The sequence below is a fragment of the Tachysurus fulvidraco genome, chromosome 2 (genome assembly GCF_022655615.1).
Source record: "Tachysurus fulvidraco isolate hzauxx_2018 chromosome 2, HZAU_PFXX_2.0, whole genome shotgun sequence".
Lineage (NCBI taxonomy): Eukaryota > Metazoa > Chordata > Actinopteri > Siluriformes > Bagridae > Tachysurus > Tachysurus fulvidraco.
In genome coordinates, this window is record NC_062519.1 from 31,879,056 (window position 1) to 31,907,012 (window position 27,957).

Genomic DNA, 27,957 nt, shown 5'->3' on the forward strand with positions numbered 1-27,957 from the left:
CACACTGAGTGACAACTTCTAACCCCCCTAAAATGTGTGCGCACACACACACACAGACAAGCCAAATAAGTGTAGAATAAACTGGTTAATGCTCTGTATTAATCTGTGTGTCTTGAGAATGCAGAGGAATGAAACATAGGCCTGCTTGGGCAAGTTGTGGGAGTGACACACTCCAAAGTAAAAGTAACACATTTACAGTAACTGTAATTCACCCATACTTTACACCTTTATTAACCCCTCATTGGGATTTATGCTAGCTAAAGACTGAAGCTAATGATCTGCTCAAATATATCCAGCTCCTAAGCACCAAGTTATTTACTAAGCTGTTTTGCTCTATGTACTATGATCCTTATTATGATCACCTTCTAAACCGCTAGTTCACTTATGTGCTAACAAGAACGCAGTTTGCTAGTTCAGGATAGCCTGTTTACTACAGCTGTAGCAGTATATGAGACACAAACCTACCACAGTCTAATAAACTGATAAAAAAACAAGTAGAAACAAAGCCATCATGCTGAACTTGACTCCTCACCTTTCCCCTCGTCGTGCTTTGTGTATGAATAATCACCTGGGATTCGTTTGAAGTGGAATCAGTGGTGAGGTGATTCAACAGTACTGTAAAAGACTCTTCCTCAAAAGAAGAGGTTCCTACATCCGCTAATCTTGTTTTTTCCCCACAACACAAAGAGTGATTCACTATTGACTTAAAACACAAAGGCATCAAACAGTACCTTTAATCTCTGATCATCTACAACATATCCATAAATGATGTGCGACTTTCTGAAAGGCGCTCAAAAAACAGATCGGCTGGATGGTGTGGCGTTAAAGCAGATCTGTGGTGTACTTTACTGAACTGTTTCTCTAATGGCTTTTCACACTGTCCCAGTTAGCGGCTGTTTAGTCACAGTGTGAGAGTTACCTTCTTCACTAATAACCCTTGTTCATGAGTAACTTGTTTACTACACTGCTAGTTTGTTTATTGCTATATAAGCAGAATGAATAATAAATGAAAGCACTTATGGATGAAATTAGCAGACTGGTATTAAGTATAATAGTTTGAGAGTTGGCTTGTTTACTGCTATCACGTTTTTATAAATCAAGTCTAATACTTAGCTTGTTTACTTGTACTTCACATAAAAGTTCAGAAAGTCAATATACAAAATTCAAATGAGATTGGGCTTCTATATTATTTAGGATGTTAGAGAAAATACACTTACTCTTTGTCGTCTCCCCCCAGTTCTAATATGCTCCAAGACACATTACACTGGTCATAAATACCGATTCGAATTTCTTAACCATTAAAAATTGTGCACACGTGACAAATGGCTGAAATTTTGCGATTTATGAAGACCTGCACGAATTGAGGTCACCTCTAATTCACTTTAAATAAAATAAATGCTGAGTAAATATTCAGTTTTTCATTTTAAATGAGATAAGTCTGCATACAATACAAACACTGTTATAAACTGTGGCAAACAAAGCAGGATAAAGAGTAAACTCTGTCTTCCTTACACTGATAACATCTCAGCCATTTCTTCCTGGTCATTAATGAGTGAAATGTGTCATGTTTTAGACGTCATGTTTTCCTCCTTCCTGCAATCAAAGCCTCGGGCAAAGGTCTAACATCACTGCCATCCGCTTCACTCAGGCAAATAAGGGTCAATCAGACTTAAGCTCAAATAACTGATTAGATATCAGAAAACGGAACATCCAGAGTCTGAACCAATCAGGATGTTCCAACAGCGACCGAGTCACAAGTTCCTGTGGAGCTGAGCAGAGTCGTGTCCAGTTTATTATTAAAGCACATTTACGAAAACAACATGGCCAGGTCGAACTAACTCAAGAAAATGACATGTCTGATAAAAGATAATGAAAAAATAAACAAATGCCTCAGAGGCGAGGTGAGTCACCTGTGTTAGCGTTAAGGCTACTTAACTCACAGCAGCTGCTAAACACATGACTCATACCTCAACCTGGTCTTTGGGGATGCGTGTGTGTGTGTGTGTGTGTGTGTGTGTGTGTGTGTGTGTGTGTGTGTGTGTGTGTGCGTGCGCGCATGTGTGTGTGTGCGCGCATGTGTGTGTGTTTTGGAGGCTGAATAGATGGAGAATAAAAGGTCCTATAAATGATGTTTAGCTCATAAAATCTTGTAACACCTAAAGAACCATCTATGAAGAATCTAACTTTAAAATGTCAAATATAGCATCATATATGTGTAGGAATAGCTAGAAATAATCTTAAAATCTTAATAATCTCAAGTTAATGTATTGTAAATAGAAACAATGTGTTATATTGAGATCTTGTCTTAAGTAGCAAGGCAAGCCACACATTTTACATGAGGAAAAAAAGCTTGGTGTATTTCATGTTTAAATTGAGATTCACGTTATTCTCCAGAACTGAACTAAAGCCATGTTTAAAAAGTCCCAATTTGGACCGGATTGTGATAAAAGACATTGTGATATCCAGGATATCAAAGATGAAAAATCATAGTGACATCATTTTTCATATGTATATTAGCTCAATATTAACCCACACAAGCAAACACACCCAGCCCACCAGCTGTCATATAGTGTGTCTCAAATACACAGTATTTTTAAATGTTATTTTGTCCCCATCCTGAAAAGACAAAACATGACGTGAATCTTATAAGCCATGAGGTTTAAGATGAATAATAAACAGATTTAATTCCCCTTTGTTGAGCTCCATAAGAAAGTCAGGCATGTGATAAGGTCATGGTCTCATCCAGTGTTTAGCTTCCCTCTAAGTGCGTAAGTAATGAAAGTTCAGCATGTGGCTCCATGTGCATTGATTATTTTTTCTCTTTTTCGTCTGTCACACATCATCCAGAAGACTCTGCATGTTCCTGTTCACCTTCATCCGCGATTTCAGCTTACAATTTCTGGCATCTCGTGGCATCGGGCTGCCACTGATTTCCTCATGTTCTCTAGCGTTGGAGCCAGTCTGCATTTCCTCCTCCATCACACACGCCTGCATTGTCTTCTAAACACTGCCCTATTCACTGTATCTTCATTTAAGTTGCGTTGTTTCTATGCAGACGATCCCCCAGCAATGATCCGTGTTCGAGACTTCAAACGAGCTACCTGTGCTTTGTTTCCTGTCAGTTCATCTAGGTAAGCTAATTCTGCACAGCTGTAAGATTTCAGGTTCATTTTTTTCCATCACAAACAGCTGTGCTGCAGGGAAAGCTCACATGTTAACTCGATGCAACCTGAGAAAACTAAACCTGTCTTCAAATCTTCTTCATTTCCACTATTTCATTCATTTCTCCCTCAGAATTCGTTGGAAAATAAACTGTAATCCTGTATCACCGAGTTCAGAAAAGCTGCCGGAGCTTAAAGATTAGCCACAAGAACTGTGATGGCAACAAAGACTATGAAAATTCAGAGCTATAAATAGAGATTTTATAGGAACTCGTATCTTAGGTCTTCCTTATCCTGGTATTTTGAAATCCTGCTGTAGTGAAGGCCTCGGCCCACCAGCACGTTTATACAAAATTGTTACGGTGTAAATGCTAGTCAGAAGCAGTTCGTGTAGCCTTATTTGGATGAGTTTCATTCAACATTTCCAGCGTGTGAGTGAAGTGCTCCCTTAAGTATGAAAACCAATACAACGATTTAAAATGACTTTAAATCTACATCTACAATAAAGCCATATATGGATGAGATTAAAAACAAAGGTAGTTCATGTAATCAATCACTTCAGTTTTAAAGAGCACGTCATGCACGCCGAACATGCGCTTTGAGGTCTCACTGGCCTGAACGAATGAATCTCTCAATAAATACATACAGAGAGAAAGTTTAAATATTTTTAATTATGCTGAATAAACAAAAAAGACAAAAACCAGGAAAAAGTGCTAAGAAAGACCATTTTGTCAGCAGTTAAAAACTAAGCTATAAAATACATGTTTAAAGGTCAAAAGAAAGAGAATACATTGATTCAGGAAGTAATTGTGGGTGCTGAATGCAGGGGAAGTATGCAGGCAGTCGGGAACAAAGTGCCATGTGTGTGAGTTTGACCCTGCAGCAGTGTAATGGCTGCACTGCAGATACAGAGCTGTTTCATATTCAACACACAGCACTAAGCATGCTAGCCTCTTCAGCAGCACACTACACACACAGCTCACAAAATGGATTACCGCATTCTAACAACTGTATGTGACCGAAAGCTAATCAAAACACCAACACTTCTCATATTCTGATGATAAACAAAATATCACTGCCAGGCATAACCGAAAAAAAAAAATAAGACAAATCTGAATTAAAGAAATAAAACAACTCCGAATTAAAGAACCCAACGAAAAGCAAAAATAAATGCAAAAGAAAACCCCAAAAGTTTTTCCATAATGAAACACTTTATGAACACTGAGCAAAACCCACCAATATAGTCAATCAGCAACAGCAAGCCAGGCCCAAACCAGCAGAATTGATTCAAACCTGTAACAATAACTCAAATCAAAGATGAAAAGCCAAAATCCATCCAAAACTTCCAGTGATGTCCCAAACTATCGACACCAATCCAAAGTGCCAACACTGAGCCAAACCACAAAGTGATTCAGACAACCAGAATGAAACCTCATTAAAACTAATTAAAACAACAGAAGAAAAAATTCTATCAAACTCAGCAAATCTTCCAACATCTTTGGAAGGACAGCTGGACATTGCTGACATCATATCAGGCTAAACAAATCACTGCCCTTTCTAGCTTGCATGCTAAGACACTGCTAATCATTTACCTTTGTGTTAATGATTGATTAACCACAAAAATAAGAATAAATCAATTCCATGTAATCTAGAGGCTAGACAGAGGGATGTGTTCATACTGGACACGTGTTTCACATATGCGATTCTTGCTGTCTCAGCAGATGTGTCCTTAAGGGCACTGGAGATTACTATAGGGCAACTAATGCAGGAACCTTACAAAGTTAGACAATAATTGTGCTGCCTGCTAGGTGCGTGTGTGTGTGTGTGTGTGTGTGTGTGTGTGTGTGTGTGTGTGTGTGTGTACGCATGCAAAGCCAGTGGAGAGAATGAGTCATGCTAGATAACTACAGTGCAGTAGCTGAAGGGCAAAAAAAGGTGCCTGACTTCCGTTTCAAACTAGCATGACCAAAAAAAAAAAAAATCTGTGCAGAATTTATAGGCATGACTGATCACATTTTCATATCATGATATGGCTTATGGTATTGAGATGTCGGATAAGAAAAATAAATGTTGTTAAACACTGCTCTTCACTGGGTGAAGTGTGTTTGCTGGCTTGTTATAGAGCTTGGTGTACGGTAAACAGGGGTAGGAGAAGGACACATGAAACACAATGATTACCTAGGAGTCCTCATTCAGGGGGAGAAACTCTGATCTATTTTGAAGAGTTCATAATAAGAATAAGCTAAATATACTGCAATGTTTTTAAAGAGATGAATCAGCTGCCCAATTCAGACACTACATTCTTCACTGATAGTGACATGAAACCAGAGTAAAAGTGACGGCTTTTTGATATTATTTTAGCGCTTCGTCTTCCATTGTTACACCACACTGCTGTTGAATTCTTGAAGATATTGATTCATTATTTCAACAACAGCAGCTCTGACACTAATGCAGTAAATCAAAGATTTGCATTTATTGCATTCATTCTGCGAGACAATCGAAATGTTATGAATTGTTAATACTCCCCACTGTGACACTTTTGGATGGGATATAACCTTTACATTGCTTAAGCAAATAATTAGTTTACTTGTTTATTACGTTAATAAATTAGGATACTTACTGTCACTTTATGACTGTTTATAGTTTTCTATTCTACTCGTGATCTTTGCACTGTAGCTGAGTAAGAGTGTGTGACGCTAACAACACTCTTTATGCGCATGACAATAAACCTGAAGCTATTTAAAGACTTAAACAGTGATGTTTCTACTGAAGTCTAGTCCTTCTTGTTACTAATTTGTAAACTTGGAAAAAAAATTACTGAATTTTTGATACTTGTTGCAAAATACTGATTTAAAAGTAATTATTTCTCAGTGGCCACAAATCCTTAAACTTCATTACTGAAGAAAAATTCCAGGCATGACCTTGCTGTGACCTTGACATTGTTTGGATCCGTGGCAAACTCTAATCTATTTATCTGATGGTTTTTTAAGAATACTTCCCAACCAATTCCCAATGTGTTCTTGAGATACTGTGCCAATGGGAATCTCACAAAAGAGCAGATGGACTACCAGCAAATACAATTCCTCCTCCACTTATGGAAGAAGTCTCCAGTTTCAGGGCTGGGCAAGAGTCAGCGTCTATCTGAAGCAAGCCTTACTACAGATGGAATAACCTTCTAATTGAATTTTATTCTTCATGCACCGATGTTTAAACAGAAGACTCACTATATGGAAAAGATTTGTGGACACCTGAACATTACACCCGTATGTACCGTTGCTTCCTACTAGATCTTGAAGAGATGCTGCTTGGATTTGTTCAGTCAGCCACAATAGCATTTGTCAGGTGGGAACTCATTTCGAGTGAGAAGGTCCGGGCCATTTTCAGCATTCCAGTTAATCCCAAAGGTGTTCAGTGGGGTTCCGGTCAGAGTTCTGTGCAGGACACTTGAGATCTTCCACAGCAAATTTTGGCAAATCATGTCTTTATAGAGTTATTGTAGTGGACAGTTCTTGTACTATCATACTGGAACAGGTCTGTGCCGCTCAGTTCCAATGAAGTGAAATAATAATGCAACAGTATGCAATGACATTCTACACAACTTTTCCCTTCTAACGTTGGGGAAACAGTTTGGAGAAGGGTCAAATATGGATGCGATGCTGACGTGTCCACAAACATTTGGCCATAAAGTGTACAGTTTCACATTAACCGTTACAAATCCCTCCAGACTATAGATATTTATTTTCTCCAACCTCAGGGGGAAAAAGATCTACTGTGTAAAGAGCGGTGTTTAATGTTGTCTCATGTTCTTTGAATTCATTTCAAAGGTATACTTCATTCTCTAAATCCTTTAAGTCAAGTTACAACTACCCCATCCCAAAAAAAGTCCTGAAAACAAAAACTACAGCAGACAATTTTCATCTTTATCTTTCTTTCTTATGTGCAAGAAAGATGAAAAAAATAAGACAATTTATTGATATTATTTGTCTCTAAAAAAGTTCAACGCTTGTGAAATGAAACGAGTGCCACAGTAACAGCACGAGACGCTAAATGTTTTCTGTTAATCAGAGAGAGCCAGAACATTCTGTCAGTTTGTTTTTCCCCTTGCACAGCCACAGATAGTCACAAATAACCCTTTGAATACACCGTGAGAGAGCCACGTTCATCAAAAGCTAGTGCATTTCTCCTTTTAATGATTCAATAAATAGCCGTAATGTCCACACATTAGAGCTTAGAGCTCATGCATCGTTAAAGTGAGGCTCACACTGGCGGTCATCTTTCTTCTACAGAGTCTGGCTGGCAACACACACGCACCAACACACACACACACACACACACACACACACCCACACACACACCAACACGCACACTGTAATCAGAGACAGCATTAAGAGGATAATTATCTGTGATAATGGTAGAAGGAGCGGTACATGTCAGATGGAGGATCTGGACTCTTTGAGCCCATGGTTGAGGGCACATACGGACAAGAGCGAGCAGCTGGAGTGTTAAAGATTAACAGAGCAGGAGAGCTGCAGCGCTGAGGAACGAAAGATCATCTGATGCTTTACGAGACATAACCATGAAGGAAGTGACATCTAACCATGCAGAAGATCAGACAAAACCTCTTTAACTCGATCAGACACTGAACTATGATGGACTCGGGGCTACTGCTTTATGACGACCAGAATTAAAAGAACTTAGTCTCAATACATCACAGCTTTACTGTTTCTGGCTATTAATCACCCGTGTTAAAAACACACAGGCTGGTGGTGAAAATGAAGGAAAATATTGATAATGAAATTATGAAAAGAGACTTTGTACAAATGTGTGTTAAGTAACGTTAGAGGAGGACTTTTTTGTTTATTCTAATCAATTCACATGCCATAAGGGATCATTAGTATATGTCACATGACCATAACATGCATATAAAGTGTCCCTAATCTGGAATCTTTTACCCAAATGCCCCCCAAACCACCAGAATCACCACTCCTCTGTCACACCCTTAATAAAGACATTTAGATTTTATTGTATAAAGGTAGGGTCGCCGATTTTTGAAAGCAAATGTTGACATATAAAATCACCAAAACAAAGACACTCCTAACCCAAATGGGTCCCACTCCTGTATTGATAGCTCCGCCCACACACACACATACGCAACCCAGGCAACTACTGGAAAGAAAGAAGTGTCTTTATCATAGCTGAAGGGAAGAACAATACGATTGCAGATAAACAAGCAAGCAAAAATGACACACAAGCATAATCATGCAAAGGACGGCATAACTTAGTTCTGTGTTAGCAAAACCAACGTTACTCACCTATCGAGAAGGAAAAAAGAGCCCCGGCGTCGTAAGTAAAGTTGGCCGCACATTCACAGATTCGAGTTTCCCGAGTCAATAACTCCTGAGCTAAACGCTGTTACTACACAAAACGCGGTTGTAGCTGCCTCTCTACATTACTACGATAGAAAAGAGGTGTTATTTGTGTAGTAACAGCGTTTAGCTCAGGAGTTATTGACTCAGGAAACTCCAATCTGTAAATATGCGCCAACTTCCTGCTCCTTCAGTTCTCTACAGCGCTGGAAAGCTGATCCTATATTAACACGTCCTACTTCTTGCCTTATCGTAAACCTTTCTTCGCTTTCTTTCTTTGTTTTTATCCTCCGTGTCAATGTTAAAACCGATTTCTGCTAATTTCACACATGGGCACTGAACACTCTCTCCGCCTGTATTGACAAGTCCCGCCCCTTTTGTTTTGATTTTTGTTTAGCATTCGGCCCGACTCAAGTTTTCGCAAGCATTTCTCAAAAATCGGAGACCCCACCTTAAAACTGGTTTCATTTTGGTTTATGCATTAAAAAAAAAAGAATGAGCACGTCCTTGAATGATCTTCACCACCATGTTCAGATGGATGGATTATATTTACACACCCATTTCACAGCACAAAGATAATGTAAGGTTCTTTATATATTTAAATTCTTTTGAAGAACATCGTCCATGTTATTTGGTGGGGATTTTGGAGTCGATCAGTTCAGACAGATGAAGAAACATTCATTTACGCTTCTAGACATTTACTAACAAGGCTAAAAGCTGATGATGATCACGAGTGGCACGGAGTTGGAGCCATCCAGCTTTCCTCAAACAGCCGGTATCCGTTTGGTTCAGGCGCAGTCCAAGTGAATAAACAAGCAGTAACCATGTGGTTCATAATAAAGTTTAACTGGTCGAGTTGGACAGCAGTGTTTTGTGTTGCTGTTTTACTGTTGGGCGCGACCTTGACCACTATCTCTGTCCACCATCTCACCCCGTCTGGACACCAAGTTCAAACCGGGGTTGAAATCTTCCTGGCGCGATTCTGAGACGAACTCTGTTTGTTGCCTCAGCAACCGGAGTTACAAATACAACAGAAAGCACCATAAATCTTTGGATTTCCTCTTCCTTTCCCAGATCCGTGCCAGATTCCATGCGCTGCCGTCACCAGGTTCCTCCTGCTGATATGAGGAGCGCAGCTCGCAACAGGGGGGTCGTGTTAGACACTGCAATTATAGCTGGGTTTTGTATCCACAGCATGTGGACAGAACAACAGTAGTGAGATGGAGCTTTTCTAATAGTTTCTTTGCTAATGGTTAGTGTGTTCTTGATCAATCATAGAACATTATATTGCAGTTGATGTCAGATGTTGAGATAAGTGCTCAACATGGACCAACAGGATTGTAATACAGCGTTTTGGGGGGGGAAACATGCACCTTTTGCCACATGCGGAAAAGAAAAATGTCTAGAAAGAGTGTATTTGTAGGCCCATCAGTGGTTAAGATGAAAAGAAGGTTCACTAGCCATGTCTACCCAAGTTCAAACAATGGCATCACGCGAGGGCAGACAGGCATGTTAAATATTAGTGAGGGTGGCTAACATGCGGCATGTCGCTCTGAGCAAACTACGAACAGCAAATACCTCTGCGATGAATCATCAAGTTTCCGAACCACGAGCTGTGGAAAAATACACCAGCCTACGTTTTTTGGTCTAAAAAGCGACAGACACCTGGCAAACGGCTTTTCTCAGGCCAGTGCTAGCATGCTAGTCAGCATGGTTGATTCCTAAGCATGATTAATGGTGGTCCCTGGGAAGGAGAGAAAACCAGGGAAGCCATTAAAAAGAAAGAACGGCGACGAATGCACGTGCAAGATGAGGGAGAAATGGAAACAGCAGATGTGGAATGTGAGAAGCCAAGTATAGAGCGGATCTGCAGGCAGTGTGTGTGTGTGAGAACACAAAATGAACTGGCTGCTTTGATAAGTTCATCCACAGTGCAGTACATAAGCGACACATGGTAACACGCAGCGAGGTCAGAGAGTCCGAACTCGTGCGCACACACCACATCCCCACGCATGAGGCGGCCATCTTTCTTTCCTGTAACCCGAGCCAGGGATGACATGTTTGGTCTATCATTTGGAGGCCCAAAAAAATTCCAGCCTGTCTGCATACCACATCATGGACAAGAGTGAGAGGACAGAGAGACAGAGGGAAAGACAGAAAGAATGTGATTTACATACTGATCTACTCGCCTTGATCTAATTGGACATAAACGGCTTTCAAACGTTCTAGATATTTATTTAGAAACCAGAGGACAATTCACAAATTCACTCAAGTGTTTCCATTTTCTTTAATCTTTAATATTTCATTTTGAATGTATTTGTATTAATACTTAACCCATGGGGTACTAACAGGGTTGAGGACTAGAATTCTGTACAATCTGTTTTTTCTAAGATATTGTGAATCTCTTTGTATCAGTCCCTCTATGATTATCAGAGTTTTTCCTGTCACAAAGAAAGACAGGTATTCTGCCATCTTACGCATCCTTTAATCATCTGCAACACTCATATGACGAGTTATAAAGGTTAGAGAAGCCTACAGGTAGGGGCGGGGATATTATTCTCAACTTCTCTAATGACTTTAGTAATAAGAATTGATCAAATCTGAGCTCATGCCTTTCACCAAATCCATTAAGATTTTTTAGAAATGAGGTCAGGTTCTTTTTTCTTAACTGTATGAAGTATAAATGATGATCAGACAGAAGATGCTGTTGTGTGTCTGTTGTGCAGCAACAAGTCTGCGAGTGAAAATAAGAGCTTGTGTCTGCGGGTCACATTCCATGCATAATGAGGCCAGAGCGCAGCGACGACATCTCTCCCAAACCGAACGCATCCGCAGCTCCGCTCCGTAAATAGCCCATGCGTCCGGGACCAAGCAGTACCACACGATGCCGATAATCACAGCTGAAGCGGTTATTTTTATGAGAGATGAGGACCCTGAAATACTCCTCACCGAACTCTTTGACACCAAGCGGCAGGAGCTCTAAAAATATGTTTCAATCCCTAAAAAGAAAAAAGTGTTTATGTTCAGATTGTGACCCGGAGCTCAAGTAACTGGTGTGTGTGTGTGCATGCGCTAAGCCAAAAGCGCTTAGCTTTGGGTCAAAGATGGAGTACAGTGTGTGTGTGTGTGTGTGTGTGTGTGTGTTTGTTTTCAGTCTGAATAACACGCCAAAGAGAATATGGCGAAGCAGCAGGCTTTCGGCCTCTGCTTCTCCAAACATGGCTCATTTAAGAGGGGAATTCCCAACAGCTTGTGCAAGGTGACTCCTCACAGCTGCGCACACACACACACCCCACAATAGTTACTCAGCTGGATGCAATAAAACATACACACAGAGGTTCACAGGTAAGAAGTGAAACAGCATGCTCTGACATTAAAATCAGTAAAACAAATGATTCGTTCTAATTCTGCGTTCACTACAGCTCCGTATAGTGCTGGAGTCCAATTGATCAGACTATCAAGTAGGTACATTTTCTCTAACAGAGGCTCTGGAAAATAGAGCAGCTGAAAATCAAAACATTTCTACTGAAGGGATGTGTACGGTGAACACTCATCATGAATGGATTTACATAAGGAGTCTCCAGTGTCAGAGCTGTGTAGCAGTCAAAGGCACAGAGCAGCTCGTTCTCAAACACGACAAGCTCCTTTTTGTCTTGTCTTAAGGTAGAATAAAAACAGAGGCTAGTGAGGAAATGACTCTTAATGTATGTGAGATAAGGAAGTGACTTATTTAACGTTGTGGTTCTATGTGCACAGCAAGTGGAACGACTATAAATGGCTACAACACACAAGGCTTCGCTCTTTAACAAATAAAATATTAAAACGGTGGGTAATTATCTGTGGATGAGGAGGAATAAAACACATGAGGATGAGCTATGATAGGAAATCATAAATAACTCCACTTCAGAGCACATCGTTACTGATTGTTTTCCCACGCTGTTGTTTTATTTCTCTACTAACGGTAATATAATGTGTGTCTATAGCAACTCTATAGTTTAATACAGTATATCATATCTCTTTAATCCTTACATAGACCCACTTGTTGTTTGGCTCCAAATTCAGTGTCTCACACTTGTCTAGATTCCATCTCGCAGTCCCAGAAGGCCATTCATGAACGTGAAACAGGAAGCGGCCACACAAATGCAGGAAACAATCGGGAAGGTCATACTGTTCACGTCAGGAAGGCCACGAACATGGCGCCACTGTTTCCTCCAACACACACATTCCAACTGCCCGATGGGGACATGCGCACACACGCGCACACACGCACACACACAGAGAGAGAGAGAGAGAGAGAGAGAGAGAGAGAGAGAGAGAGAGAGACATTCACACAGACACCACACACAGAGAGAGAACTAAACAGACACACGTGTGCTCGCATGTAGACAAACACAGCGACACACACACACAGCATGTTGTCATATTGCTTAGCAACCAAACTGTGTTTCCAGTGTTATTAACTCTTGGTAAAATAGAATCTGTAACTCGAGTGAGACTACTCAAACAGATAAACACAAAATCCCATCATGCACTGCACCACTAATCACCACTGCTTATGATGAACTAGTGCCATTTCCTGCCATCTATCAGTTGTTACAGGTAAAGGACACATGATGAAGCAGAATTACTGTTATCACTCCAAACACGGCAACCTTCCTAACAGAATGTCCTGAAGAGTCTCAATTCTCCCCTAACACCCAACTCCAACTACTACAAAGCCCAGGAAGCTATAACACTTGGATTATAGGAGCTAGAAACAACGGTTTGCTCACCAGTATGTCCACCAATCAAATTGTAATGTTGGTCTGATGTATCCGAAGTGACTTGTTTCATTCTGTACATCTCACGCACTTGTTTCTTTTCAGCTCAGTAAGTGCATTATGCAGAGCTCTGAAGTGTACTGCTTCATGTTGGAACTTTCACAGTAAAACACGCGACTCTAGAATAGTGTGTAAGGGTGCGATTTGAGACAGCAAAAAGAAATGGACAGCTGTTGCCATGGTTGCACCATATTAAGCAGGCCTCATTTATGAGTAATGAATTCGATGCTCGCTTACAGGAGAACCGATATGAAAATCCAGTTATTTGAGAGAGAAGTGTCCGTCCTCCATGCTGCTGCTGTGCGTGTGCAGATTTCTGTATGGTCACAATCACTAACGTTGAACCGGACTGTTCAGCATTAAACTGTATAGTTAGTGACGACTAACCGTGATCGTTCAAATAGACCAAAAGTAATGGTGCCCTAAAAAAGCTGCCGTTTTGTTAGCTAAAGATTTAGCACACGCCGCACACTGGAGGTGCTCCTTCATAATTCAGCCACAATTTCTCTCTCTTCAGGCTTCGGGGAGCATTTTATGCAGTTTTGTGAGCTGTGCCGTGAATCGGCAGGCACACAAGTATGCACAAAATCTCAGAAACAAATCTTATAAATCTGGCAGGAAAACTTGGTTAAGCGTGGTGGAAACCTTCACACACTGCTTTACTAAGTGTCTGATTAATGAGGACAAACACCGTTATCTGCACTTTAAAATCTCTTCAGTAGCCCAGACGCATCAACGCAAGACGTCTTTATTCCGTTATAGTTCTGGTCGCTGCTATACAAACACAGATTTATTATTGGTATTAGTATTATTAGCAGTAATAATAATAGTAGGAATCCAATAGGCCCATCCTGAAGCAGCTTCTAGAGAAGGCCATTTCAGGCTGTGTCCACATCCAGCCTTGTGCACTAAGTCTGCACTCCTGTTCTGAGCGTGCCGGTATTATTTTGAGGTCAGCGGTGTGAGCTCTGATATACGGCTGGGCTTGGCTTGAGCTGGAGCTCTTAATAAGGACAGAGCACTGGCTGTGGCTAAAAGAAGACCAAACGATGGCGTGTATGATGCACACGCACGTTCCCGTGTTTAACACATCCTCCTGAATCCAATCCGTTGCTTTATTCGGATAATTGCTCGGAATAATCTGACTGGAGTAATTAATGAGTGCCAAAAAAAAAAAAATCCAATCAATTATGATGATCAGTCATTATTTAAAGCAGTAACAGTTAGTCATGTATTAGTCTCAGAGGATGTATCTGATTTCACACACACACTCGAAGTTTGCTGTAACCAGATTTTCACTAGACTTTTTTGCCAAAATGTAATTACACATCTTTCACCATGTTCAGAATATTATTAGAAATATTCAACATTAGAACTTAAATTTCTCCTGATATGAAAGTAGGCTTTTGAACCATTTGTGACTTTGTCAGCCCCTGCTCAGTAAATATCATCTGCATTGACATCAGCCACTCAAAATCTGGCAGCGGTTAAGCACTAGCCTCAAGCACCACATCACCTGCAACCTAGCAACTTTCAGCAAGCCTTAAGCTCTGCCACGGACTTACAGACTTTAAGGAGTATGAGACGTGACTGCTAAGGAGTCAGAGTTTTCCTCCAAATCACTTTCGGTAGTGCCATGATTGCAAGTGGACATTTATTACTACAATGTAAACACATTACAGATTTCAAATTAAAAAAGAAATTATTATTCACATAACCAAACTCTTAATTTCTACCTCTTGTGAAAAGCTATAGTTTGTACCTTAGTTCTTGTGATGTCTCACGATGCTGATAAATCTCTGCTCATCACTACACATCTTCAACAAGCAGCAGAATGCACTCATGCTACCTTGGACTTTTGTTAACTATGCTAGCTATCCAGCTGTGTTATGGAACATCTGGAGCGGCACATTGCTAATACGAGCAGAAGTTATTCAGTCGGCTGAAGTGGATTTCCCTTCCCTTGAACTGCTGTTTCCAGAAAAGAGAACCTGTTCCATCACGATGAGAACAACTGCCACTGTAGGTCGGAAAAGTCCTTAAGGAGCACAGTCTGCTTTTTTCTCTTGTGAAAAATGACGAGTCATTTAAATCATCTTTCACTTCTAATTACATTTGCTTTGTGACTCGCAGTCGGAAATTCAAATACGTGACAACAGTCAAATCATGTGACCGAGTTGTGTAGTGTTTTATACTCAACTGTGTGTGTGACACAGCTGTTCCAATGCTGTGAGCTTGGAAAGTCACTGTAGTGTGTATGTGTGAGAGTGACTGAATGAGAGAGAGAGAGAGAGAGAGAGAGAGAGAGAGAGAGAGAGAGAGAGAGAGAGAGAGAGAGAGAGAGAATAATGTGTGTGTTGCTGTTATGCAAATACGGCTTTTAAAAGCACAGTCATTGATAACAAGGCCTCTGGATCCCTCAGGGCTTCCTGTTATGTTAATGAATAGAGGCTGGTGTAGCACAACACACAATCACACACACTCAATCACGCACGCGCACGAACACATGCGCACACTCACTCACGCTCGCACGCACGCTCACACATGCATGCTCACACACGCACGCAAGCTCACGCACGTACGCACGCTCACACACGCACACACACTCACGCTCGCATGCACGCTCATGCAAGCACGCGCACTCACTCACACACACACACTATGGGATACGAATACCACCCAGAAGCAGGTCAGCTCTCTCTCTCTCTCTCTCTCTCACACACACACACACACACACACACACACACACACAAAATAAGGTCATGTGATCTAACAGCTCTAATTTGTGTCGTTACAGTGCCACATTCCAGGACACGTCACATCACTTCCTGTAGAGACAGCGAACACACAAATTTTAATGCAACATGTATATACACACAATTACTTGCATAAATATTTTCTCATTTCTAGGCAAATCAGGTACAACTTTAAAGAACTAATACAAGCTATTTGTTTGAACATTAATTCCTTCCAGCACTGAGCTCCCACCAAAATAGAAGAAAAATAGATAAGCACGACTTCATAATGTCCTGCCATATACAACCTCTCATTACGTGTGTACAGAGATGTCATGAAGAACAATAAATGTTTGCTAGGTAGATAGGTAAGTAAGCTAAAACTAGTAAATAAACACGTATATATTAAATAAACAAACAAGTGAACAAGTAATGAAGTGCAGAAATAATTAAATAAATAATCAAGAAAGTAAACAATAAGGAACGAGAAAGAGCACATGGGGAACATGATGAGCGAGTTACTGTGCCTCAGTTTCTCTCTAAACACCTGATTAAAGGACACAGACACAGAAATAGACTTTTATTTACCTCCCATTACAACCAGAGAACAAAGCACCCTGCTCTCAGTGTGTGTGTGTATGTATAGGGAACAAAGGTCACCACTCTTCCTCTGAACAAAAAGCTCTTCTGCTCTGCTGGACGGACACACACACACACACACACACACACACACACACACACACACACACACACACACACACACACACACACACACACACACACACACACACACACACACACACACACACAGGATATTTGCATAATGAGCAAAAGAAATGAGCCTCATAGTCCGAAGGTGGAAAACTAATGAAATCTAGTGAAACTTTAGATACTCTTCTTCAGCTACTACAGGAATCATCCAGCCAAAAAGAAAAAATATCCTACACTCAGGTTAGAAGTGACTCCTTTCCAAGCAAAAGTGTTTTAAGTGATGTAATGACACAGACCTCACGTTTTTCGAATCAACAGTAACTCTCGTTAGGTCTATAAAGAAGACTTTGATTTGATTTGACATCAGTTGTCATTTTACCTGTAAGTCTGATGCAGTCTGTCTGCTGACATGCGACAGATTTGTTTTAAACTGAGGCACTTCATAGTTCAACTCTTTCACACAAACTCATTTACAGAATCAATTCCTCCTCTTTATAGCTAAACATTTCCAGTTCCAAAGCACATTTCTTTCCCAAATCCAATCTTTGCCATTTGTTAGAGGATCTGATTTACGATGCGTTTCGCTGATGTCTGACTGTTATGGAGTGAACGTTTGTGCTGTTTCCTGTTAGTGAAACTCTGACTTGCTGTCTGGTCGAGTCTGTTAGCTACAGGAACCTGTGCTAGTCGTACCTGGAATCAGCAAAGAATCTGTGCAAAGCTTCACCTCAGCTTCACCTGCTAGCGTGGACAGTCTACTGTCGTATGCAGTTACCATAGAAACCATACAGTAATAAAATCCAGGACCTTAAAATAAACCAGCTGCACTAGTGTCAGAGCTGCTGTTACCTTCTGAGACTAATTGCTACCATGCCTTGAAGAGTAAAGCATTAAACCTACAGCTGAAGCACTGTGTAGTGTTCGTGTGCTAGCTTAGTAATCTTTAGCTTCGTATCCATACATACATACATACAGACGTGACGCATCCAGAATTACGTGATGCGTCATATCAAGAGTGCTGGAAGAGAGAAGGGTGCTCCCTCTGGAGGAAGCGTGGATCAAGTGGCCTAGCTCAAGGACAGAGTGGCATTACAGCAGCTGGTATTAAACTCATGATGTCTTGAGTCACAGCCAAGTTCCCTGAACACTGAGCTAACGGCACTTAGAACGACCGAGGGAATAACATGCCATACGTGGTCATGCGTGAGAGATTAACCCCTCTCTCTCTCTCTCTCTCTCTCTCTCTCTCTCTCTCACACACACACACACACACACACACACACACACACACACACACACACACACACAGACTAAGTTACAAACTTAGCAGGAGATGCTAACATGCTAGGAAGGTGCAATCGAGGTCCTTATCTGCCCACGTCAGGGCACTTTCCCTGGAAGTGGGAGTGGACCAGAAAACACCCACCCCACAAAGTGTGTGTGAGAGTTACTGGGAACTGTGTGCGGAATGTGTTCAGTTTGTTCCCCCTCCACCTCACCCTCTAACAACAACCTCTAAAAAACAAGAATTAAGGCTTGAACAAAGAAAAACAAAAACAAGAATAAATAAAGAATGAATTGAACTAAGAAAAAAGAAAGCAGCAGAAACAAATGAAAAGAACAAAAATAGTGTATTGTAAAGAAGAAAAAATTAAAAGGAGAAAAAAAGAGTGTGGGGGGGGGGGTTTAGAAAGAAATTAAAAGAATAAAATAAAAATAAAAACTGTCAAGAGTGAGAAAGACCAAAAGTGAAAAATGTTAATAGGAGCAACAAAAAAAAAAAAGAAAAGAAAAGAAAAGAAAAAAAAGAAAAGAAAAAAAAAAAGAAAGAGATAGAAGCAAATAAATGAAAAAATAAAATAAACAGTTCTTAAAAACAGAATAAAAGCGAGGGAATGAAAAAGGAACAAATTAAGCAAAGAATGAAGAAAGAATGAAAACATATTAAGCAAGTAAAAACCACTTAAATATAATTATATATTCACATGAACCAACAGGAAAAAGAGTGAAGCAAGAAAAGAAAGTAAGAACAAAGACAAAACTGAAAAACAACAAAAGGATGATGACGTGAGTAAAGAAAAGAAAGAGAAGCTGCGACAGTGTGTGAGGTGTGTGATGGGATGTGGACAGCGTCACAGTAGAGATGAAACTGTTTCAATCTCCTCCGTGATGTGACACCTTCAACTCGCTCAGCAACAAACTCAATAATTTGCACCCTCACATAGACAGCTGTGATATCACACCAAGTTCTTCACACACACACACACACACACACACACACACACACACACACACACACACACACACAATAATCAGTTTTACTGTTGATCTGATCTGAAGCCGAGGCTGAGGAGTGCGTTATTAGGGCAGAGGGAGAAACGGTTCTGACTGTGACAGTGAACTCTGACCCTGAAAATCAGAGGTTGCGTAACATGGTGTGCAAGAACATGCTGTGCCCAAGGAGAAAATCACTCATTTAACCACAAGATCAACCCTGTGTGTGAGTGTGTGTGCACATAGACATAAGTTGTCATCAGCACACACTGCAGTAAAGAAAAGAAAAAAATGAAGCAAAACAACAAAACTGAACAAGAAGATAAAAGAAGATGGAAAAAAGAGCAAGAAACAAAGAAAGACAGACACTGTGTATACATTTCCTTTCTCTCTCTTATTGTTCATTTTTGTAGGTATTATTGTTTATAAATGTTTACTAGTTGTTATTACTGTGTAATTATATTGGTAATGGTTATTAATGCTGTTTGCGGTGATTAGTGGGTATAAGTGGTTATAGATGGTTATTATTAGCTTCAGTACAGTGGTGTATATACACATGTACACATTTCTGCTGGTTTTTGCTGTGTATTTGAGTTCAGCTGCCTTTGGGCTCCAGCACATCATCTCTTATCGTCATGTGTCCACTTTTACACACACTTGAGTAGTTTCAAGCAGAAAAGCACTCAAATACTTCAGTGTGAGTGTAACCACAGCCATACCAGTGAGGAGTCTTTCAGCATACTCACTCCTTCTCTTTCTCTCTCTCTCTCTCTCTCTCACACACACACACACACACACACACAGCTCCTGTAACAGTAGTGCACATTTAAAGCCATCTACCGAATCCACTCTGCTTCTGCCATTTCATCATTCTCCAGAAATGGAGCTTGACTTTTGCAAACACTTGTACAAAAGTGTAGCGTAAAGAGCTATCTACCGCTAACACCTGCTTCGGCTCACAGAGGTGCGATTGGCTAATGTTGCTGTGCACTTGTTGAGGAAACTACAGTTTATTGCTGCTATAATGTGAATGAGAACAGGAAACGACTGGCATCATGGGCGTTGTACAACAGTAAAGGTAACCACAATCGGCTAAAAGAGTATTTTTAACACACGTTGAATACGTTCCTGCTAACAACATCCATTTCTCTCTCATTTCTGTTATAGCAACTTTGCATTTCAAATGAGTGTTTACTACCAGGGGAGTGTGTGTTACTCCATCACAGAGGAGGGACACATGCTCAGGAAATGTCACACTCTCTTACTCACACGCATGTGTCAAGTGTCAATTACTCTCATAGGTTTGAGCAGCATTTCCCTACGAGAAGCTGAGCTTTTTGGAGGCCACAGAACCTCTTGGTATTAACTCCGATTACTTTTTAACGCTAAAATTTCATTTATCAGAGATTTGTATATTTGCCTCAGGCCAAACATTACACAGTATAAAGGCAGTTTAAAAGCAGGATGTTGTTTTTGGTTGTATTTGAATACATAAATCTAAAGAAATCTGGTGAAACTGGTCCTGACATCCTAAACAGCATTGAAATCGAGCTAATAAATGAATAAATGGAGTAACACTCACTCCTCTGACAGTGATCCTGGTTCCAGCAGCGCTCTCCATAATGGCCGTTGATGGTGGTCTGGACACATGTGATCTTTCCAACGATGGTTCCAGGACAGATGTCGCCACACTCGCGCTCGTTTTTGTTTGCCACAATGTAGTTGTCTTCCATCGAGTCTAGGATTTTGGACCAGTCGAGTGTGGAGAGGTAGCAGAGGTCGGGGTTCTTTTCCATGCGCACGGCACCGCGGGTTATGTTCATCAGACCGTAAAGCCCCACTTCCTTCAGCTGGAGCATCTCGAAGATCACCAAGGCGTAGTTGAAGAACAGGTTGTTGCCGCGGATGACGGCCAGGTTGGGAAACAGATCCCTAAGGCTCTCCAGGCCGTAGACGCGGAACATCAGCAGGTAGTCAGTGATCATCACCAGCTTGGGGAAGCTCAGGCCACGAAAGTCCTCAGCTCGGGTCTTGAACATGAGCAGGATCTTCAGGTGGCCTTCGATCACTGAGCAGTTCTCCAGAGAGCGCATGTTGGTCACGTCATTCCGGATGTCTTTGCTGGAGCAAACTGAAGCGGGAGAGAACACAGAGAGAGATGGGTCAGATTTTAAAAAAATTAGTCCAGTGGTTTGAGACAAAACCAATAAATACTGCAAACACAAGTCAGTGTTTCAATCAAACACAATAAAAAAAACCCAAAACGTGATCACAGGACACGTTCCTTTACCTCGGTCTTTTTGCCTACAGACATACATTACTGATTGACTAATTTGACTGATGTACAGCATTAGCTAAAATCACTGCTGAATGTTAAGCACTTTAGCACACATTCATGTTTCCTCTACAGCAATAACTAAGGTAGTAAAGCCTTGTAGCAGGACAGCCAAGACTAGCCAAGTGAAACTCAACAAGACGAAACACATTCCACTTTTACAGAATAGATCTCAAATACAGGCAGTAATTTTATAACAATTACACCATCAGTTCTGATGTCTTCTGTACTAAATCTTAAACTGTTAAATGTCATCATAAAATTAACCAGATTTTAAATATAGTGTTTTGAATCTTTAAAAAAGAAATGTTACCATTTTGTAAATAAGTTTGTCAAATGTACAATTTGTACTTCAAAAATATTAATATTATATATTATATTATATATTTATTTGCTGATCTGTAAAATTACTGTGTGATAAAAAGCTTGCACCGACTTTACAATGGCAAAATGATTTAAAAAAAACAATTTCCATAAATCTTTAAAGTCGTAAAGAATCTTCAACACACTCAACTATTACCTTTATAATGCATTTGATCTTTATTTCTATAATTGATATTTGAGGACGTTTAATAAAACTATCATCAGATATTTTTTTTTTGAAATACGACAATTATTTTGCTGTCAGTTTGTCAGCAATCAGGTATTCAGAGTTTCTATTGAAATATCTTTTTAATTTTAAAAAGGCATTATTTTAGAAATCACTGCATTAGAATACACTGTGATTCTTTTCCCCCAAAACTAACCTATAAAGTTGTTGAAAAGAGCTCTTTCAGAGAATTTTGTGCTTTAGGAACTTATCTACATCACGTTAAACACACGCAAGTGAGCGTTAAATTGATGCATTTAAAGATTTCAACCAGAAAAAGCAGCAGGTCCAGATGCATACTGACTCTGTGTGTGTGTGTGTGTGTGTGTGTGTGTGTGTGTGTGTGTGTGTGTGTGTGTGTGTGTGTGTGTGTGTGTGTGTGTGTGTGTGTGAAGCCTTCAATACAAAGTTCTTCGCCTGATTACTTCATGTTGCTCACTTTAAACACCTTTAACTTAAACTATTTATGAGCTCAGAGCTGCTGCACTCTTTTGGATTGTGGTGCGATTGTGACATTTATGTAGAAAGGACATTATTCATAGTAAAACTCTCTGTTGTCTAGAGCAGGTTCCCTTTTCAGTCTAGTTCTTCACAAGGTTTCTTCCTCTTTCGTCTAAAAGAGTTTTTCCTCACCACAGTCACCTCAGGCTTCTTCATTGTGCATAAATATTTCAAATTTCAAATTCAATTTACTGTATTTGTAGAGCACTTTTAACAATTCCCATTGTCTCAAAGCAGCTTTACAGAAGTATGGAAACAAGTGCGAGAGAGAAAAAAAAAAGAAAAAAAAAAGGAAAAAATATATAATAAGAAGAAAAAATAAGAAGAAAAATAAATACATTAGTATACAAGTAAAGTTTAAAATTCATTTAAAAATATGAATTTAATAGTATTTAAAATTTTAAATACAATATATCTATCCTTATCCCTAACAAACAAGCCAGAGGCGACGGCGGCAAGGAAAAACTCCCTGAGACGATATGAGGAAGAAACCTTGAGAGGAACCAGGAACCCCATCCTCATTTGGGTGACAATGCAATCACATTTAAATATAAGTCTAATAATAATCTTGAACTTTTGTACTACATTTCTTATGTTGTGAAAAGCTGCTTTGAGACGCTATAAAAAATGTAACTGGAAATTTATTTCCCGAGTCAATCCGTTAACAACGCTGTGACATGAGCACTGCTATTTAAACTGTAACTCCTTCAATTTCATGTTAACGAGACACATCACACAATCAAACCCCCATCAATGAGTGACGCTGTGCAAAGTTTTTAGCCTTTGAACCATCTTTGAGCTCTGGATTGGCTACACACAGGAATGTGAGGAGTGTGTGCGAGGATTTTAAACATGAACACGAGTGTTTAATCTTCCCATGCTTGTTAGTTTCATTAGCATCAGGGCTCCTGTAAAGAGAGCCGTTCAAACGCTAAAGACGCTGACTGATCTACTGTGAATGTTTAACGTGTTGTGTGTGTATGATTGTGTAATACAACAAACCTGCAACTTAACACCCTCTTCAGTTAGGAAATCTCTCACAGAGCAGCTTAAGTAGCTTCCTTTATACTGATAGAGTTTGGAATTTTGAAAATTGAATTTTGTGCTGCGGAGCTGTTACAACATTAAAGTGTGTAGTGTGTGTGCGCCTGTGTGTCGCTACACATAACACAGCCTTTCCTTCCGTCCAAAAAAACAACAAAAACAAAAACAAACAGAATGATTTGTAGTCTTGGGGATGTGTAAGCTGTTTTAAATATCCGGGAGAATGATTCGCAGCCAAGAGCTAAAGAATACTACAAAAACTGCAGTGGCCCTAAAACACAACCTGTGTTTATTTATCATTTGAACAAACAAAGAAAATATAATACACCATGAAATGGAATAAAATAACCAATCAATACAGAATCTAAAGATCTAAATACAGAATCTAAAATCTAACACAAATCGGAGATGTTAGGATAAATAAATGAATGTCCTATAAAGCACATTTTCTGATGCTACTCAGTAATACAGAGCAAATGTCTCTGAGTGAAAAGCTCTTAAAAGTACACACTGGCTAATAAACAGGCAGTGAGGCATCCTGGGGAAAAATTTTATTCAATGTTCTTCATTATCCGAAGCGCACTTTGTCTCGCTCTTCTCCATCTCCTTTACTCTTACACCCTCTTATTTTCTCTCCTCTGTTGTTGTTCTTTTTCTCTCTCTGTCCCTCAGCTTTTCACACTGCTGTTTCCTTCCTTATTCGTCTCAATGATAATTTCATGCACGTATGTTTTTCTGCTCTACTCCATGTCCTCTGCTCAGGTCGGCTCCCCGCTCTAGTCCTCACCCTAATCTGTGTGTCTGCTCTTTTTTCTAGTCTGTACGTCAACCTCTTGCTTTTGTCCTCACTCTAGTCTGTACGTCCACTCCCCTCGTCCGTTACTCACTCTAGTCCTCGCTTCAACCTGTGCGTCCACTCTTTGCTTTAGTCCTCACTCTAGTCTGTATGTCCACTTTAGTCTAGGGCTGTTGCAATCGGATATTTTAGTAATCGAGTATTCTACCAAAAATGTAATCGATTAATCAGATAAAATGTATTTTTGCTAAATTAAAGAGCAATATTAAATATACAAGAGAAAATAAGACGGGTCTCTTAAAATGAACAACTAATTGGTTTCCTTTTTTAGAAAAATCAAGCATCGCGTTAGTTCAGGCAGGCCCAGAACAGAACCATACCGCCAACACTAACTGTATGCATATCGTCTAATAAATCCTCATTTGACAAAGTGGTCCTGACTGAAATGAACTTTTATTTTTTAAATGCATAGAATCCAGTGCATATAACAATATTTTCTATCAAAAATAAACATTTAGATATTACCCATTATTTCTCTGTCTGTACTTGTACTGTGAACAACGACAAAGTTGACTGAAAAGAATTAAGTACATTTAAGTGCCAAACATTCTGGGCTTTAAATGAACCCTTTTCTGAGATGCAAAAACAAAACAAAAAATACTTTCAAATTACTTTTTTTTTAAAGTATCAAAACTAAGGCATACATTAAAACAAACAAACAAACAAACAAATAAGTAAAAGTACTGCCTTTAAATCAACTTAACATTCAGAACTAAAATTTTCAAAATCTACAGCTCAGGCATAACATAAAACTTTACTGTCTTCTTGAAATACTTTGTGGTATTTAAGAGGCAAAAAACATGAACTTGGACCTAGAGGCCATGCATGGTTTCATGCTTTAAGTATATATATATATTAATCAGAATATAAAAGTGTGATTGCAATGAAGAAAGGTAAACATATCAACATGCTCAGAACTGAGACTTGCCCCACACTTTGAAGCAATGTTTCCTTTGGACATTTTCTGTCGTTTTTCTCTTTTTTGTTTCTTCTCTTTGCTCACTGACATTGTTATCGCTCCTTTACATTTTCAGCCCGCATGCGCCCGCGCTCTAATCAAAAGACCGCTAATAACTCCTTGCGTCTCCATCCGCTTTGAGGTACTGTAAGCGCGTTGTCACACACACACACAATAATTGCACAAGAACGTGACGTGAGCTTTAAGATTAATTAAACGAGGCTTCGAGGCAGAGGAATTTGCCTCGATTAATTTTTGTAATCGAGTTACTTGAATTACTTGAGGAATCGTTTCAGCCCTACTTTAGTTCTCGCTCTAGTCTGTACGTCCACTCCTCTCGTCCGTTACTCACTCTAGTCTCGCTCTTCTCTGTACTCCCACTCCTCCCCTCCGTTATTAACTCTAGTCCTCGCTCTAGTCTGTGCGTCCACGCCTCCCCTGTTACTAACTCTAGTGCTCCTTCTTCTCTGTTCGTCTGCTCCTCGGGCTCGTTCAGTTCTACATTCTTTTTAATCAGAAGGTGTTGCATGTCCATTTGCAACCATTTTCTCGATCATTTCTATAGTAACAGCTCATTCACAGGGACTTGTATGACAGATAAGTCACATGAAAGTTTCTGTTAAGGAGCTATTAATTCAACATCTACAGAAAAACTCCTCAATGCCAGTGGTAAAGCTGTGACTATCATTTCCAGCACCTTCAGTTTACGCTTTGGGCTTTCTTCCATAAACATGACATGCTTCAGGGTTTTTTGAGCAGTGGAAAGCATAACGAACATGTCATGGAATCGCTCGCACTAAACACACGCAGACACACACTAGATTAGCACCTGGGACTCCTTATCACACCTACACATCAGAGTCTTAGTGCTTCGTGTGTGTGTGTCGCTGCAACGCACATGTAACATCAACCTCCTTACTGTTTTGAGAAGAGACATCGATTTATATTTTCCAAACCTACTTATTTTATTTGCTACAAACAATATAATATTCGTATTCGCAGAAGTCGTATGATATTCGACATATTTTACTCTTTCAATTGTTTAAATATTTATAATATTACCAATATATTTCAGAGGAATTTTCCAAAATATTGAAAATTATTGCATTTTTTGTTAAGCAATAACAAACACTCTGTTGTTGCTAGTATACATTGAGACTTTACTTATTTGATTCAATAAATGATTATTTTTCTGTAAACGTATACATAGTTCGCATACACATTCGCATAGATACACAAAAAATTAACTCTAGAATATTATTTATGATTTATATTGGCTTGAAATATCTTAGCCTTAACTGTGACAACACACAACACACACACATTCCTAAGGTCCTTAAAAAAAAAAAACAACTGCCCCAGCATAGAGAAAGAGGGAAGAAGGAAACAGACAGACAAAGAAAGAAAGAGCGAGACAGAGAGAGAGACTGAGGGTTAACTCCTGACTCTCATACGCCGTTTTCTCCACGTACACATACTTCTGCTAAACAAACACACCAAGCGGGTGGTGCTTTGATTATTCACAACACAAACCTGGTCATTATTTATTGTGCTCACTTAGCAAATGCCAGTTATTATTTATTTGATGATTCCTGTTCCATTTGTACGTCACTTAGGCTAACATCCTTGATTAAGCAGATTTAATTAATCATCATCTTTCAAATGTCTCATGCACACGTGTGTGTGTGTGTGTGTGTGTGTGTGTGTGTATATATATATATATGTATATATATAAAAATATATATATATATATATATATAAAAATATATATATATATATATATGTATATATATAAATGTAGCACCAAACCCATTGTACATCTGAAAATATATAATTGTTCAAGTAATATTCTAATAATAAAATATGCATATGTAATATAAAAGCAATTAGTCCTAAGATTAATTGAGTAAAACGATTTACATTCACACATTTATTAGTGCACATTTATAATACTACTACTACTACTACTACTACTACTACTAATAATAATAATAATAATAATAATGTGATTTGTAGCTCCTACACTCAGAGCTGCTGTTATAGGAAATGAATCAATACCTTCTGTCCATTCAGAGCCCAGAATTCAGCAGGTCACTTTAGCCTGGATGTGTAATAAAAGTCATGAATATAGCTCATGAGTTGTTTTTGTTTTCTCACCTTTTCAAAGGATTTTAGCCAAAACACAGAGGTTACTATACAATAAGAACACTTTTAGTGAGATGATGATTCAACGCTTTTTGCCCACCTTTCTGTCTTTACCTCCTTTGCAGGCAAATTATCCCAGCTCCTCATCTATCTTACAGTTACAGACTATACTTCCAAATCATCAAAGCCAAAGTCTACATGACACTTGTGTCGCATTTCTAATGTGCTAAGTGAACGCTGCATTAAAACAGCTGGGAACATGTGGCGTGTTAACAGACGTAACACTTGGAGAAGCCAGCTGTGTATTTTAAAAACCCGGTGTGACATTTCTATTACTCGGAAACTAAGAAGAGCGATTAAAGTCCCACAGATGGGCCGTAAATTACACAGGCGCATGATTTGTGCTTTTGTTTGCTGCGACTCACAGCTGCGGCTCCATCTCGGCTGAAAAAATGAACTCTG

The 27,957-nt window shown here is 39.5% G+C and overlaps 1 protein-coding gene and 1 long non-coding RNA gene across 2 annotated transcripts in view; one reads left to right on the top strand and one right to left on the bottom strand.

Annotated features, from left to right (window-relative positions):
* The window catches only part of insrb (insulin receptor b), a 61,465-nt gene that overhangs the window by 21,928 nt on the left and 11,580 nt on the right, over positions 1 to 27,957 (bottom strand). The window contains exon 2 of the mRNA XM_027158413.2: positions 20,650 to 21,198. Coding sequence (XP_027014214.2) covers positions 20,650 to 21,198 — 549 coding nt within the window. The remainder of the gene's footprint in view (positions 1 to 20,649; positions 21,199 to 27,957) is intronic.
* On the top strand, positions 18,635 to 20,781 carry LOC125139849. The gene is made up of 3 exons (XR_007138976.1): positions 18,635 to 20,145; positions 20,235 to 20,426; positions 20,661 to 20,781. It is a non-coding gene; the product is annotated as an uncharacterized LOC125139849 (long non-coding RNA).